General features: G+C 35.3%; 1 protein-coding gene across 2 annotated transcripts in view; it reads right to left on the bottom strand.

Moving 5' to 3' along the window:
• Nucleotides 1-18,419, bottom strand: part of TRPM7 (transient receptor potential cation channel subfamily M member 7) — a 105,351-nt gene that overhangs the window by 39,324 nt on the left and 47,608 nt on the right. For both annotated transcript variants that reach the window (XM_076004361.1, XM_076004362.1), the window contains exons 13-21: nt 16,273-16,326; nt 12,916-13,056; nt 12,152-12,286; nt 11,322-11,602; nt 10,287-10,515; nt 8,966-9,121; nt 8,745-8,888; nt 5,937-6,065; nt 4,191-4,469 (exon numbers count right to left, since the gene is read on the bottom strand). In XM_076004361.1, coding sequence (XP_075860476.1) covers nt 4,191-4,469; nt 5,937-6,065; nt 8,745-8,888; nt 8,966-9,121; nt 10,287-10,515; nt 11,322-11,602; nt 12,152-12,286; nt 12,916-13,056; nt 16,273-16,326 — 1,548 coding nt within the window. The remainder of the gene's footprint in view (nt 1-4,190; nt 4,470-5,936; nt 6,066-8,744; nt 8,889-8,965; nt 9,122-10,286; nt 10,516-11,321; nt 11,603-12,151; nt 12,287-12,915; nt 13,057-16,272; nt 16,327-18,419) is intronic.

Here is an 18,419-nt window from a genome sequence, read left to right on the forward strand (position 1 = left end):
GAATTAGCTACTGGCTCTTCTGTCTTCACACAATAGTTTGTCATATTTTTCAGCAGCTGTCTGTTCACGTCTGTCTTGCAGATGCAACTGTTGAATTCCATAAAGATCTGCACTATGTCTTGTTTATCTCTGTAGCCCCCGCTTAGTGTAACCCTTAGCATATAAAAGATATGCAAAGAGAAAAGAATGTTCGAACATTAATCATTATAAAAGGTTTGAAGGGGTGTAAAGGAAAGATGGCACTAACAGAAAACAGACAATGATGGGATAAATGACTGGTTAACAAGGGGAAAAATATACTGGTAAAGTATAGTTCTAAAGAAAATCACAAATAAAGAAGAAAATGAAATATTCAAGCTTCCTATTACTGGGATGGAAAAGTAAGCAGATCTGAAGTAAGAGTCAGATGGAAATCCAGATAGCTCTACTTTTTTGTGGCTCCCTCTACTTTTCTCATCTCCAACCTTTATTATGGCTGTTCACTTCAGTACTTCCTGTACCTCCCATTTACACTACCATTACATTAACCTGATACACTAAGTCACTAAATAATCTGGTAAGCAGTAAGAGCTGGTGTGCCTTTTAGCATACTAAAAGGTTAGGCTCAAACCAATTGTTTCCAAAAAATCTTAACTTCCCCATGCTTCCTTGAAATGCCATAAGAATGACAAAATGGATAAATAATGAGTACTTGATGGGACAAATAGTGAACCAGTAATGCCTAACTGGGAGGAAAAAGCCACATTCTCCTGGAGGGGAAATTTATAGTAGGACAAAGCAAATATAGTAACACAATTTCATATTTAGAAAACTTAAAAACCTATTTTCATGACACAAAGATAATCTTTGTGAGTTTAGTGGGACTGCCCAGAAGATAGATTTAATTTAGAAGATGGTGATTTTCTAAGATTAAGGGAGTTTCAGAACCTCTAATAGATGTTTATATTTATAAAAAACGAGACAAATATTTAAAATAAATGAGAAACAGTATACATTTGTCTATTTTGGTAAAACTAGTATATATTCATGTGAAGTTTGATACAAATAACACATGCATTCACATATGTCTTAAAGGATAGAAGGATATGCATCAAACTGTTAATAGCGATTGTCTCTGACCGACAGTTTGTATGTATTTGCTAACATTTTCTAGAATGAATAGAAATTTAAGGATAAGGAAGGAAAAGTTACTTTCACAAAAGCAATAGCTCTATTATAAATTTTGCCTTTTTACCCCTAAAAAACAAAGGAATTCATGGCAAGAGTAGGCCCAATATATTTTAGCTTTTTCAGTTATAGGCCTACGGAAAAGAGCAAAGTATTGGGCATATTATATCAGAAAAAGATTGGGCATTCTGGATGCAACTTTTAAAAAATAATATGGATCAGTAAAGACAGGAGGGGAAAGTTATCTAAAGACATAAACCATAGATGGTGTTTGTTTAGCTAGCATTATCTTATGAAGAACATTAATAATGGGATAAGATGGGTGTAGGGAGTTAGGGTTGAGCATGAGAAACTCTTGTGCAACTTTTTCAGACTGTCCACACAGGCTGAAAATCTTAATGAACAATCTGACCAGCTGCTTTCAATACCCATACATTGCAGAGTCACTCTAGAATGATTAAGTAGGGGCAAAAAAATTCCAGCTATTCCTCTTATGGAAAAGAAAAATTAAATCTGAGGGGGGGGGTAGCTCTTCAATGGTTTTCCTGTATTTTTATCCTCTAAAAAAGTTCAGATTGCCCATCTTTCAATGTCCTGTATAACCCAGGATACAATCTGTCTATCCAATTTGACTGCCATCTAACTCCTCCTTATCATAAGTGAAATTCTAGTCAGGCTGTGCCTTTTTACTCACATCTATCCTAACCTTTCAAAGAACAGCTCACATTCCATTGCTTTAAAAAAAAAAGCCTCCACAGAATGTCACCTTTACATGAACCCCTCTATCCCCACTCATTAATTTAATCAACACCAACAGTAATTGACATTGATTTAATCATCTTTTATTGATAAAATCCCATATTATCTCCAAAAATATTTTATATAGGACAAACTCCTCAAGTTACATTATAAGATTTTTTTTTTTTTTTTTTTTTTTTTTTTTGAGACAGAGTCTCCCTTTGTTGCCCAGGCTAGAGTGAGTGCCGTGGCGTCAGCCTAGCTCACAGCAACCTCAAACTCCTGGGCTCAAGTGATCCTTCTGCCTCAGCCTCCCGGGTAGCTGGGACTACAGGCATGCGCCACCATGCCCGGCTAATTTTTATATATATATCAGTTGGCCAATTAATTTCTTTCTATTTATAGTAGAGACGGGGTCTCGCTCTTGCTCAGGCTGGTTTTGAACTCCTGACCTTGAGCAATCCGCCCGCCTCGGCCTCCCAAGAGCTAGGATTACAGGCGTGAGCCACAGCGCCCGGCCCAGATTTTTTTAAAAACTACAAAATTGGTAAAGGAGTTTCATAAACTCCAGAGGAAACATTCTAACGCTTGCTGTACTGTCTTGCATAGCAGTGAAAAATAAACAGTAAAAACTACTTGGTGGCTGGGTGCAGTGGCTTACGCCTGTAATCCTAGCACTCTGGGAGGCCGAGGTCGGATGATCCCTTCAGGTCAGGAGTTCAAGACCAGCCTGAGCAAGAATGAGACCCATCTCTACAAAAAAAAAAAAAAAAAAAAATTAGCAGGGCATGGTGGCACACACCTGTACTCCTAGCTACTTGGGAGGCTGAGGCAGGAGGATTGCTTGAGCCTAGGAATTTGAGGTTGCAGCAAGCTAGGCTTATGCCTCGGCACTCTAGCCCAGGTGACAGTCAAAAAAAAAAAAAAACCTACTTGGGGAACAATTATAATTTTTAAAATTTATAGTCTGTTGCTGAGGATATAAAAATAAGAAAAACATCTTAAGAATAAAACTACCAAAATAAGTGAATGTCTGGCATCTTTACGGTTTTTTTTTCCTTCTTGTAATGGCTTTATCCCCCCAACCAACAAATATTTAATAAGGAGAATCTAGTGATAGGCACTATAATAAGTACTAGAACTACAAAAGTGACCAAAACTAGAAAAGGTTCCTACTCTAAGGAGTTTATTGTCTAGAAGAAAAGATAAATAATCCAATAAGAACGTAGTTTAAAATAGTTAGATTCAGCCGGGTGCAGTGGCTCATGCCTGTAATCCTAGCACTCTGGGAGGCTGAGGTGGGTGGATTGTTTGAGCTCAGGAGTTCGAGACCAGCCTGAGCAAGAGTGAGACCTCGTCTATACTATAAATACAAAGAAATTCGCCAAACAACTAAAAATAGAACAAATTAGCTGGGCATGATGGTGCGTGCCTGTAGTCCCAGCTACTTGGGAGGCTGAGGCAGGAGGATTGCTTGAGCCTAGGAATTTGAGGTTGCAGTGAGCTAGGATTATGCCTCAGCACTCTAGTCCAGGTGACAGAGTGAGACTCTGTCTCAAAAAAAAAGACAAAGAAAAAGAAGGAAGGGGAAGAAGAGGAAAGGAAAGTAAAAGGAAAGGGAGAGAAAAGAGAGGGGAGAGGAGAGGAGGAAGAGAGGAGGGAGAGAGAGGAGGGAGAGAGAGGAGGGAGAGAGGGGAGGGGAGGGGAGAGGAGAGAAGGCAACAGCCAAACTGGCCAGGTCCTGTGGGTTTAATTAAGTACACTAATCTGTTGGAGCAATGCAAAAACCAATAAAAAATGTTTTAAGATGGAGAAGTGACATGTTCAGATTTGCATTTTCAGATAATCACTCTAGCTATAATACAGACTGAAGATAGGTCACAGTGGTTGTGAGGAAACAGATTACTAGACTCCTGCAGGTGTCAGATAATGGTGGATTGGTTTAGGATAGTAGCAGTATGAATGAAAATATACAAAAGTGGAGCTAGAAAGTTTTCATTTTTTATTCTGATGCCAAATAGTAGTAAGTGCCATTTAAAAATTAAAGCATTTCAAGATAACACAAATTAACAAAATATGATTTTTATAACTTTATCCCATCAAATGTTTTTCTTCAAAAGCTAATAAAATACCCTTAAGGAATGGTAGTTTGTAATATGAGAAAAATAAACATGAAATAACATTCATTGGCTCAACTAAAACTATGTTAAAAATCCATGTTTATGATTTTTAAGAAAAAAATTATCAATATGCTCATGAGTATTACCAGATATCTTTCAACTTACCATTTTTCCAATCATCATTACATAAGGTCCTGCCTGTTGATTTACAGCTAGAAAATCTAGCAAACGCACATACCAAAATATTATGTTAAGACAGTAAATTAATCTTCCAGCCACAAAAACATGATTAGCATATGCATTTTCAAAGTTCCATTTTGCTCCAAATCTTAGTCCAAATCCAATGAAGAAAGAAATTATGGCAATTGTATCACTGATATTGAAGTAATCACTAAACCACACTTTAATCTTCTGGTTTATTTTCCCAGCTTCAGACATAAAGATCTAAAGGTTTAAAACAAAAACAAAAAAAGGTTATCTATTTCTTCCTATTAAAACATATACAGCATTCAATTATATCACAAAATTTAGATATCTTTTAATGTTTGAAAATGCTTCTTATCTATTATCTTGTCATTTGATGATGCATTTGATCACCAAAACAGTAAGATAGCAGAGATAGATACTTTTTATAAATAAATGGCCTGCCCAAACAAACCCCACCCTGCCCAAACAAGACCATCCAACTAAAAAGCTGAAAATCTTAGATTACAACATAATTCACCAGACCTGGAAAGTAAAATACTTTTCAGAAGTGTTTTAGTTCCAATTGAAGCAACACCTGGATCTCCTGGTAGTATGCAGCAAAGATGCCTTCTTCGCAGAAAGTAAATAACTCAGTGGTTTAAGTAGTTGGCATTTATCTAACTTATTTAAAACCTATACCTCTTTTGAATATAAGAATTTTTAGAAATATCTTTTGGAAGGAATGTAATACATTCACAGCTTCAAAAATAAGTGTATCATAAATACTGAAAAGCCTCTCTCACTCTTTGCCCTTAGCCAATTAATTACCCTTCCTGTTAGAGGCAACCACTATTATTACTATCTCATAAATCCTTGCAGAATTGTTATGAATATGTAGTTTTTAAAATGCTCTGCAATTTGCTTTTATCATTTAACAAATTAATTTTTTCAAATATGTTGGTAAAAACAACAGATTCCATAAACATATAGACCACAGCACTCAGAGGGATTTCAAATGTATAATAAGCTATTTAATAAGATAAATTTTTTTTTAATGCAAAAAGTATGCTGTTAATTAAGATAAATTTTTATGATATCTAAGTGGGAAGTAAAATGTTCTCTAGTTATTTTTGCAATTTCCTGTATTCTATAAATGTAAAGCAGAGACATGAAGCAATTCAGAAGTATTTATGCTCGTGTATTATTTATCTAAGGGGAAAAATATTTTTTTTTTCAAAATCAAGCTCTTAGAAAATTTATAATTTAAGCTGAGTACTTTAAGACACAGGGATATAAATCTAAATGACAATTCAGTGGGTAATACAGTACATTTTAGTGGGCAGTGGGCAGTACAATATACAAGCAAAATAAATTTCTTTTTATAATTTACCTACCCAATTGGCTGGTTTTATATTTAATACTTTTTGAAGAGTGGCTGAGAACATAAATATGAATGTTGAGGAAATTGTAAAAATCTAGATTATGTTTCTGAGACAAATAAATCATTGTATTTATAATGGCCAAAACGTAAATAGCATACTCACTGATATCTATTTTTGTGCCATTATTTTTAGAATAGCAGAAATAAACATTTTCTACACTTCTATGTCGTCACTCACTGAAATTATGAATAACACACACATACAGCCACATACACACCCAAAATAAAACAAAAAATCTTCTATGTACACAGTAAGTTACTGGTATGAAAAATTAAAGACATACCTCACGGACTTTCTCAATGGCATAGGTAAAAATATAAGCAATAACAATCCATTCTTGAACTGAAGGTAATCGTTCCATTTGTACAAGAACCACAAATGTGTAAAGCATCAGAAATCCTAAATATGCCAACTAATAAAAAATTAATAAAAGTTATATAAATAAAATTGGTTATAAAACATTTTATTATGTACATTTAAGCATACACAAAAATAAACATTAAACAAACATTTGTGAATTATCCCCCAGGTTCAATCATTAAAATAGTTTAGTGCAAATATTGCAACTGTCAAAATATAGTCCTCAGAGTAAAAATGTGTTGTTTTAGAACTTTGTCAGCCTTTCAGAACTTCCCATAGAATTTTCTAATCAGATTTATGTTCTTAGCATAGTCCATACAATTTGTTTAGCATATACTATACCTACAGTATCATAATGCATTAAAATTACTGCAGACATTCACCATCAGAATCACAAACTTCTTGCTTCCTTCCTTTCCCAACCAAATAGTATTCCTAAGAAAGAGAACTGGTATTTTCCTAGCTCCCAGTCACTATAGTTGAACCCCAAGAAATGGAAACAGATGTGAAAAAGTTTTGCCCTAGGTAAGGGAACAGCCCACCTTTGATACTCTTTACAAAAAAGAGTAATAGGAAAGTGTTAAGGTCTATGCATAGTAATACCTGAAGATTCATTTCATTTCAGAGAACAATCTACACTCATTGACCCTTGAAAAATTATGGCTAAGAATCCTCTCACATCTCTCCTTGCCTCTACCAGTCCTAGAACAAGTCACATCCTTCATTTGAGCTACAGCAGGCTAGGGAAGTAAACTGGAATAAAGAAAGAAAAGAAAAATTCCTTTAGCTACTTGTGATGGCTATTTTAAAGTAGTCATTCAGATTAATGCAAATGTAAGAAATCCTACACTATTTCCATTAGTAGGGACAGAATTTGGAGATCAGATTGTATAATTGAGATTCGCAATATCAACATCTAAACTGGGAGGAACAAGAAAATTTTCACACTGAGAAATAAGGAAATGTAATAAATTTAGTCCCAGGTTAACGGTCGTGTATGGGGGAGAAATCGATGGTTGGAGGAAGAAATTCTCGAATGTTCATCTTAGCACAAAGCCATTTGTATATTTTAGCAATTCAAAAAATACCTGACATTGATGAAAATGATAAAAATAAATAAACAGCCGGGCGTGGTGGCTCACGCCTGTAATCCTAGCTCTCTGGGAGGCCGGGGCGGGCGGATTGCTCAAGGTCAGGAGTTCAAAACCAGCCTGAGCAAGAGCGAGACCCGTCTCTACTATAAATAGAAAGAAATTAATTGGCCAACTAATATATATATAAAAAAAAAAATTAGCCGGGCATGGTGGCGCATGCCTGTAGTCCCAGCTACTCGGGCGGCTAAGGCAGAAGGATTGCTTGAGCCCAGGAGTTTGAGGTTGCTGTGAGCTAGGCTGACACCGCGGCACTCACTCTAGCCTAGGCAACAAAGCGAGACTCTGTCTCAAAAAAAAAAAATAAATAAATAAACAAAAAACACCTTAAGGGTTTTCCTGGGAAGGGGACTAAGAGCTCGTTCACATAGCTCCTAGTTAAAAGCAGGGGCTAATCTCATGTATTTCTTGAGGTGAAGGACATCGACATCAGCAAGATAGCCTACTAGAAGTTCCTAGAGGTCACCCTCCCACAAAAACCACCAAAATAACAAATTAATAACTACATTAAATGAAAATAAGGTGAGTTCAATCCTCTATAGCCATATGCTCTTTAATTTGCAAGTAAAATCCATTTTTCCACAAAGCAAGAGAAAAGCCAATTATATATGGCAGGTAATCAAGTATACACTCTAATATGATTAAGAAATAAACCAGATAAATAAAATCATATGAATGATTTGGATTACTCGTTTTCATCTTCCATTAACACTGCCAACTGTAGAGCATGATGGTTCACACCTGTAATCCTAGCACTTTAAGGTGTAGGGGTCACCTGAGGCCTGGAGCTCAAGACCAGCCTAAACAACATAGCAAAATCGATTAAAAAAAAAAATTACCCAGACACAGTAGCATGCACCTATAGTCCCAGCTACTCTGCTCTGGAAGCTGATACAGGAAGATCCCTTAATCTCAGGAGTTTGAGGTTACGGTCTAGCCCTGGCAACAGAGCAAGACCCTGTCCCCCGAAATTAAAAACAAAACAAAACAAAAAAACTACAACACTGCAAATAGGTTTATTTTTAGACTTTCATCTGCAAAACCCTAAGGCACAAAAAAATTATATTAATTGCATATCAGGTTCTTTTGCTTAATATTTCAGTGTTATTTTTAGTAGATGATTCTTATATTACCACAAAGGCTTTTGGTTGCCACACAGGTGGTAAGTAAATTTTTAGTTCTAATTAGAACTAAAATTTGTTAGAGTTCATCATTCTAGATCAGGGGTCCTCAAACTTTTTAAACAGGGGGCTAGTTCACTGTCCCTCAGACCGTTGGAGAGTGCACACTGTGGGCACGGGACCGTTGGCTGCTAAGCAGGACAGGCAGCCATGGCAAAAACACCCGGAGGGCCGGATAAATGTGCTAGGCCGCCTGCATGTGGCCCTTGGGCCGTAGTTAGACGCCTGTTCTAGATGTTGGCAATTTGGATAAAACAAAAGAAACTTAGTGCTCTTTTAAAATGTGAAATGCCTTTTCGGTGATCTAAGTTATATCAAGATTATTATGGATTCTAGACCAAAGGTACCCTAAAACCTATCTTTTAAAAACATCATGCTCATGTAAAATTAAAAACATACCGTGTTAAACCAGAACTTTACAATTGGTGCATGATAAAAGGCATAGAACTTTCGTGTGATTGGAAGCTTTTTTGATTTTATTTGTATCTCCATTTCATTCTTTCCTTCATTATTGTCCAAAATCCTTACTTCTTTAAACACTTCCTAAAATAAAAAATATATTTTTACTGTATAACTATTCACAAAAAATTTATATTTACTTTAAATTTTTTTCTGCTTACCAAGGGGATCTCTTCTGCTATGTTTTGAAAGTTGTTTTCACTATCTTCCATTGTCATCTGATGAGCATCTTGAGACTGTGGGATATGTGACATTTCAGCCTTGGTTTTATATTCTAGCATTAATATCGCAGGTGGAACCAAAATGCTTAGTATGACCTGAAGTTTTAGAAAAATATGTTTGCATTATAAATTATTGACCTTTAGGAATATAATAAAAACAATAAAAAGATACTAAATAACTTATGATTATTAGTTAGCCATTTGGCCCTTAATAGCATAGGGGAAAAATAAAAGATTAATTTTTTACTTACATATTGTACTTAAAGAGGCTCGGGTTGGATTGTTTCAAAAAGTAACAAAACATTTGACTATTATGATACTAAAGGTGTAGAATAGATCGAATAATTATTATAGACTTGTACCTTAAATAAAATCAGATTACAATTTGTTCAGAAAATACATTTTTGTTTAAACAAAATCCAAGCCTTATAAAGGTGCTGTGTGCTTAATTTTATCCTAGATCTCTCTGCAAGTGTTCCATGTCATAACATGATTACTCAGCTTGTGCCTCTATAAACAAAAATGTTTATTTCTAAAATTTTACATATTAACTTGCAAAATTCTGAAGCATGAAGAAATTATAATTGTGTAACAAGGGTTTCTGTTGGTTATTCTTTCACCATTATTTTTAGTAGATGATTAGTATTTGTTATCTCTTACAATGGCTCATAGTAAAACTACTTGCCTGATTTCTGCCTTCTACATTTCCGTACCTTATTTAAAAAGATATAAGAGAATGATAAGGGAAGTTTAAAGCAATATCTATCACTATGACAACAATGAAAGTACCAGTCATATTACCCAAATTCTTAACCATAAAAACTGGGCATATGAACTGGGTATATGGATATACTCATCCAATACACTTCAAGTAACTTAAAAGTAACAGATTATTAAATTAGTAGATAGGTCTTGAATTTTAAAATTTGGGAATCACCCTTTCATAAAGCAGTAACTTTTTTTCATGGCTGCTCAGGGCCGCAATCTACAGTATTTCCCATTTGTTGCCCTCATACTTCTGGTTCAGAGAGGGCAACAATCATTAGAAATACCTGAAAAAAAATCCAAGCGTAAAGAATAGAAGGAAAAAGGAGCCCATTATGCCACTTGGGATGTAATGTCAATCTACCCCTTCTCCTGCCCAATCCCCACATCACTCTCACAAATCACGGCATTTTACTAGACATCTAGATTCTAGACTAATACCTCTGTTCTCTTTACCTAATCACACACTTTACATCAAATTATTTCTAAGATATACCTTGTACCAGGAATTTTTCCTCATATTTAGCCTTCCCATCCACATATCAGATAATAACATTTGTGTACAGGTGTGGGCTACAAAAGGTCTAAGTCTTGAAGAAACTGCTAACTTAAGGCAGGTTGAATTACTCCAGTTTTTCAGTTCATAAGTGAGCAATTTCATAGCCATGGTTTCATCTTGTCTGAAGGATTGTTCTAGTAATTCAACTGCCAATTGACCAAAATCACTATAAAAAGATAAAAGCCAAAATATATTCAGATTAACAACTTGCAATTTTTAACCACTTAAGTTCATTTATAGTACATATATAGTTCATATATAGTATAGTTCTTAAATTCATTTGTAGTACTTTCCAGTTTTTAATATTTTCACACTTATGGAATTGTGAGGCATTAGAATCACAGTAACTCTGTTTTCAGACATCTATATCCATCTGGAAACCACAAAATACTAAAATATGTCACATTAAGCACAAGACTGAAAAGGTGAATCCAGACCACTTTCTCCTGGAAATAAAACTGGAAATACAACTATAATCTCACAGGGACCAAAACTGACAATGTTCAGCACTCCGTTTAAAAAGTCTCCATATAGCATTTCAAACATGGGAAAAGGTTATTACCTGGTAAAGAACAATGTAACTAGGGATTAGCCTAATCATGAGAAACATCTGAATATTGAATCCCCACTAAGTAATCACAGGGCTCCAAAAATTTCATTAGCAAATGAAATTTTTCCTCATCTAATTGATACTCTGTGCAATTATTAAGATGATTTCTGGCACTTCTTTCTTGCTGAAATACTAAACTCCTGAATTGCAAATATAATAATAACCTCTTTCATGTATATAGGCAGAAAAATTTCATTCTGAATTCTTAAAAACACGTAATATATGTTAAAAATAATTCTCTTAATTGTACCAATAAAATTATACATCTATATCCCTATTAAATGCATGGCACTACAGCATCTAATCAAACTCTATTTTACATTTTTAAAATGTTTTCAAATGATAGATAAATTATCACTTACTTGGAATACTGCTTCAGTTCTTCTGAAGTATCATCTACCAGGTCACTCTGCTTTGCTTCATATGCCATTGACCGATAGATTTTACAGGCAACTAATGCTTTAGCCATTGATTCTTCACCATGCTGCCATAAAAAACGGGCCATGACCTGCCTCTTCATAAGGCAAGCCCAAATTAACAGTTCATTAAGTGGATAAGGAAAGCGCTTGGTTTCTGGATCATCAATATCTACAATTTCATCTTTGGTTCTCTTCTTCTTTCCTTCTTCCATAGCTGTATCAATCTTCAAGGGAAAATAAATGTCGTAAGGCCCATTACATAAAATAAGGCCATATGACATTCGTGTTAGTGAAAATTTTTTAAAAATATCCTTTACACTATTCTTCAACTTCATATAACTACACATAACAAAACAGTATAAACATGTAAACATTTTTATTACCACTCACAATTCATTTTATAAAAATGCCATTTCAACAAAACTGTCAGTTGTCCAATATTAAAGGGCTTAAGTATTAATATTTCAACTAATATCTGATAGAAAAAGTAAAAGTTTGTCATACATGTTCTTAAGTAAAAATGGAATAAAAGGAGTCAGTTAAACATTTATCAAAACATTTCATAAATTCGGTTATGGTAGATAAATATGAAAACCTTAATACAATCATTAACTTACAATGGATATTTCTGCATATAGGAAAATGAAGAGTCCAAGATATAATATATACAAAAACAAAAAATAATTTTTACTAAAACAAGTATTTTGTTCAATAACACTAATTAGAAAGAACAAAATAAAAATCCAGAAAAGATAATATTTAAATAAATATACCTTTGGTCGGTAGGGCTGTGCTGTTTTAATGAAATGATTATGTCTCATTTTTTCCTTTTTATCTGCCCTATTGCCAAAAGATTCATGACTCTTTCGCAACTGAGGAGTGCTGCTGGAAGTGTTTCGTCCAGATCTCTGAAAATGAGATCCTATTTAGCTTTTACACATTTAAATATGAGGACATTTTAAATATTAAAAAATCCATATATATCTATACAAATGTGTTTGTGTGTGCACACAAAGTATGACTGGTTTAGGATTTCAATTACAAAATATTTCTTTTTTCTTTTTTTTTTTTTGAGACAGAGTCTCACTCTGTTGCCCGGGCTAGAATGCCGTGGCCTCAGCCTAGCTCACAGTAACCTCAAACTCCTGGGCTCAGGTGATCCTCCTGCCTCAGCCTCCCAAGTAGCTGGGACTACAGGCATGCGCCACCATACCCGGCTAGATTTTCTATATATATTAGTTGGCCAATTAACTTCTTTCTATTTATAGTAGAGACGGGGTCTCGCTCTTGCTCAGGCTGGTTTAGAACTCCTGACCTTGAGCAATCCTCCCGCCTGGGCCTCCCAGAGATCTAGGATTACAGGAGTGAGCCACTGAGCCCGGCCCAATTACAAAATATTTCTAATTACTCTTAGTTGAAAATCTCATATTTTAAGACAATGTTACTTTCACCCTTCTATGTAACTAATTCTTAATGTTTAAAGTGCATGAGTTAACTTAAAAGCACATATATAGATTTCTCCCCAAATTTTACATACCCGATTATTTCCACCAAGACTATTATATATTAATCGAAAACGTTTCCTAGTGTAGGTGCATCTGTAGGTTCCTCCCATGAGATATTCAATAACAAGTCCTATATCAATTAGAGTGATCTTATATCCTGGAGGAAGATTTCCCTGGAAACAAAACATTAGTTTTAAATAGATAGAACAGTGTTTCTCAATATTATCATGCCATGCCTAGGAAAAAAGCCTACTCTCCAAAATGACAAATGTTTATTCTAAGAAGTGAGGGTTGCAGCAGCTATCCTTACAGGAGAAGGGACTGACTTGTTTCTCCATTTCCTTTTGTAAGAAGAGGGGATTCTGAAATTTTGAGGTCTCAAAGGTATGCCTTGGGACAGGAGTACAGCCTAAAGCAGGAAGATAATTTGATCTCTCCACTGCCCTAATACTTCACACCTAGGGGCACTAGAACTGCTAAAAAGCCAACGATTTCATTTTCATTGTGATACATATCACAAAATACATTTTCCTACAAAAATAATGCCATAACTTAATTATTTTTCCAGATTGGCACATAAATACATATAAGTATTTTTTAACCAAAATTGTACTGGCTATATTATAGCTTACCCAAGTTTTTGTAGTCTTCTCTAGGACTTAACTACGACTTGTAACATTGCTTAAAGCTGTGGTTCCCAACCTTTTTGCCACCGGGACCGGTTTAGTAGAAAACAGTTTTTCGAAGCATGGCGGGGGGAGGGGAAGCACTGCCACCTCAGCTCCACCTGAGATTATCAAGTGTTAAATTCTCATGGGGAGCATGCAACCTGGATCCCTCAGGTGCAGTTTGCAGTGGGGTTGCCTAGGAAGGTCTGATGCCGCTCTGATCTGATGGGGGGTGGGGCTCGGGCAGTGATGCAAGCAATGGGGAACAGCTGCAAGCAATGGGGAACAGCTGTGGGTGCAGGTGGGGCTTCATTCGCCTCCAGCTGTGTGGCTCAATTCTTGGAAACCTCAGGTTTAAAACTTAAGACTTCATTTTCCAAGGGCAACAATTTACAAATAAACTTTTGGAACATAAGCCATTTGTGAGTTTTGAAAGACTGCCTGTTTCGGAATATAAGAACTGGTTAATTTTATTAAATAATCTTAAAGGGGTTAATCATCAGATCATTTATATTTATTAACTAATTCTGCCCTCCTACCACCACCAGTCTTATTTCATGAACTTAGTATCTTAAATATTTATATTTTTAATATTTGTTTCATCTGCAAAATTTCTAATTTCTAGACAGCTACAGTCTTTGAATCTCTAGTTTGAAAATTAATCAAAATATGTTTCCATCTTAAATAAAAGGTTTTCATTTTATTTTAACTCAAGCAAGCAAAAATATACTTTATGACTGAGAAAGTCATCTATGACATTCTCCAATAGTATTTTTTAAAAACCTGACAAATGCCATTCTAATAGAAGCCTATTTGAATGAGAAATATTTAAATTAAGGAAAACAATGTGATTACCTAAAATGTTACAGTGACCTATTTCTCAAACTACATTGAGAACTCTTACAAAACTCAAGTTATTAATATGAATCAGAAAATATTCAATTACTGCCTTTATTTTAGGATTTATCACTTATGGAAATGAAAAAAATTGGGCTTATTATTACAGCCACCAATATAACAACAGTCAATATATACAAACCCTCATATTTGTTTCCAGAATTAACTACCATAATTCTTTCTGCTGACCCATATAAGTAACCATATTAATGCAAATACATCTTAGCAACTTCTTGTCAAGAAGTCTTCCTGATTACTCAAGGTTTCTACTTTAGTATTAAATAACAAAATACAAATGCAGAAAATAAAAACATTCCAGCTCTTAGGGAACTTACAAAAGAAGAAAAAAAGAAAACAGAAAATGACATTTCTGTTTTCAGTTTTTAATAGTGCGCTCACATTTAGTACCAAGTAAAAGTTCAAACAAAGAATTCTAAACAGAAAGCATTTTAAGTTCATACTTAGAAAATATTTTGACCAAATACAGGAACCATTACATCAAGGAAAGTAAAACTATCCGATATCAATAATTTTTTTTTTTTTTTGAGACAGAGTCTCACTCTGTTGCCTGGGCTAGAGTGAGTGCCGTGGCATCAGCCTCACTCACAGCAACCTCAAACTCCCGGGCTCAAGCGATCCTCTTGCCTCAGCCTCCGGAGTAGCTGGGACTACAGGCATGCGCCACCATGCCCAGCTAATTTTTTCTATATATATATTAGTTGGCCAATTAATTATCTTTCTATTTTTAGCAGAGACAGGGTCCCGCTCTTGCTCAGGCTGGTTTCGAACTCCTGACCTTGAGCGATCCACCTGCCTCAGCCTCCCAGAGTGCTAGGATCACAGACATGAGCCACCTCACCCCGCCCGATACCAATAATTTACATGGCTATAAAAGTGTTGATAAATGTTTAAGAGTATTAATTCCCAAAGACACCCAATAGAAGAGAATAGCAATAAGAGTACATCAATTGAGTCACCAAAGAATAGCTTCACACCATATGACAGTGTCACTACCAATGCTAGATATTTTTAAAGGGCGAGAGAGAGGCTGAGTGCAGTGTCTCAAGCCTGTAATCCTAGCACTTTGGGAGACTGAGTCGGGAGAATCACTTGAGCTCAGGAGTTCGAGACCAGCCTTAGCAAGAGGGAGACCTAGTCCCTACTAAAAAAAAAGAAAAGAAAAGAAAAAGAGAAAGGGAAAGGGGAAAGGAAAGGAAAAAATTAGGTGTGATGGCGTGAGCTACTCTCAGCTACTCGGAGGCTAAGGTAGGAGGATCACTTGAGTCCGGGAGTTTGACCTTACTGTCAGCTAAGCTGATGCCACAGCACTCTAGACCAGGAGACAGAGTCAGATTCTGTCTCAAAAAAAAAAAAAAAAAAGGTGGGGGAGAGAGAGCACTTCAGCATTTTTACTGGCAAAGTCTGCCATTAAGATCACCACCCAGTGTTTCCCTCAATTTCCTTATTCAACATCTTTTATACTGGAATAAATTTCTGCAGAACACAGAGAATGAAAACACATTCTATCAATGTTCTTCCCTTTATGGACCAGTGAGCTTTATAAAATGCATTACCTTCTATCTTGGATGACTAGAAGCTCAGGAAACTTGGCCTTAATTTCATAACCTTTCTTTTTCTTGATTTCTGATACATTATGCTCTTTACTTCTCTTACCACATATTTAGCCCTTATTTTATCTTGTTCTAAAAACTGCCATTTTATTGCTATTTTTAAAATGTATTTATATGGTTTTTTTTGGAAACAGATGAAGTAGAAATGACTTCTTGAAAATGCCCTTTTACAAAAACAAAAATAATCTCTTACCTGTTTGACGTCTCGAACAAGATGAAATAGCATTGGATTAGTTGGACCTTGTTTCTTCAGGGGAAAAAAAATAGGGCAAACTTTTATTTTTCTTCTAAACAAACTTATTGTAACAGAGAATACTGAGCATTAAATAAATAAATAATATAGCATAACTTAGACGATTTCCCATTTTGTAACTTACAGCAGCAGTTCCCAACCTTTTTGGCATCAGGGACCAATTTCATGGGGACAATTTTTCCACGGACAAGTGGGGGGATGATTTCGGGATGATTCAAGCATATTACATTTATTGTGCAGTCAAACCTTTCTGCTAATGATAATCTGTATTTGCAGCCGCTTCCCAGTGCTAGCATCACTGCCTCAACTCCACCTCAGATCCTCAGGCACTAAATTCTCATAAGGAGCACACAACCCAGATTCCTCGCACATGCAGTTTCCAGTAGGGTTCTAGCTCCAATGAGAATCTAATGTCACTGCTGATCCAGTGATGCGAGTGATGGGGAGTGGCTATAAATACAGATGAAGCTTCACTGGCTCTCCTGCCGCTCATCTCCTGCTGTGCGGCTTGGTTCCTAACAGGCCATAGACCAGTACTGGTGTGTGGCTGGGAGGTTGGGGACCACAGATTTATAGGATTTTTATGAACCTTTGCATACAAATTGTACTGTCTTGGAGTTATTTCCTTAGGTTCTGTTCATAACGTGGAACAACAAAGAAAAGGATTGTCACATTTACTGTCAAAAAGATAAATAATTTCCGAGTACATAAGTTTTTGTTCTATCATGTCATAAGCCCTTAAACTATTTAAAATGTTTTCAGTAATTGATGTTGAAGGCAACTACAGTATTATCTTAACAACTTTGAGTTATACAATTAAAAGAATTACTTGCCTTGCTAATGGGTCAATTTTTATTTTTGTTTTATATTTGCTTTATATTTCAGGGATAAACCTTACGTCAGTACAATTAATAATCTTTTTAATTTTTATGTCTGTTCACCAGAGACAGAATGCCAACAAAGTTCAATGTAACTGTGCTAGACACTATTAAAAGAAAAAAATGGGGAAAAGTAAGATATAATACCTAGCCAAAAGAAACTTACAATCCACAAAGGAAGATATAATTGTACTTACCTATGCCACCAGGCTTCAAGGAAGCAGTGGTATGGCATTTGGGCTAAGTTATAAACAATGAATAAAATTTCAAAAAATGAGGAATAGTTGGAAGCAAATCACATCAGCACTGTGTAAAAAGCAAATGCTTTTTAAAAAAGATTTATATTTTTAGCAGTAGATAGACATTATAGGTGAAACACTCAGTATTGGGGGGGGGTGGATAAAAAGGCCAACTGAGAGATAGTTGGGGCATTATGTGAAAATCTTTGAAAATCAAGCCAAGGGTTTGGGTACTATTATTAGATATACACTGGAAAGCCATCAAAGGATTTTGAACTGGGGAAAGACATACTAAAATGTGTCATTACAAAAACAATTAGTTTAAAAAACAGATTTGAGAAAAAAACTATGGACAAGGAGACTAGATTACTGAAGTAGAAATGATTAAGTAGTACAAAAACAGGAATAAAAAGGAGATAAGTAAGTAGAAATTGATGAATGAATGGACACAGCTTCGCAGAGAAGTCAAAGTCAGAAAGCTAGGATTTGGTCTGGTCATAGTGTTCCTCAAAGTATAGCTCAATTAAATTCATATCAGTAACACAGAAAAACACTAAGAGGGGTATTAGTTTATCTCTGCAATCTAGTCACATGAAATTTGAAATGAAATGAAAAAGGCTTTGTGATGGGAATAATAAGTTTTCAGTAGTTCTTTACAAGGAAAATGAAAAACAATATGTAAGCTAAAAGGGGTATATGATGAGGTCAGAACCATGAATATAATAAACAAAGTGGAGGAAAAGGCAATGTAAAATTTCTCCATTATCAGACAAAGGAGTCAAAAGAAACATAATTATCCTATAACTAAGAAGTTGATCCTATTGTGTTAAAAAAAAAAAAAAAAGAATAAAGAGAGGGCAAGAGAGATAGGACCATAAAGTCTATGTCTCTTTCCCATGTGACTATGATGACAGGGAAGGCCTCCAAAAACAGGAGAAGGGTCTCATACCATCACACAATCAATCCATAG

Source organism: Microcebus murinus, chromosome 6, assembly GCF_040939455.1.
Source record: "Microcebus murinus isolate Inina chromosome 6, M.murinus_Inina_mat1.0, whole genome shotgun sequence".
Taxonomy (NCBI): domain Eukaryota; kingdom Metazoa; phylum Chordata; class Mammalia; order Primates; family Cheirogaleidae; genus Microcebus; species Microcebus murinus.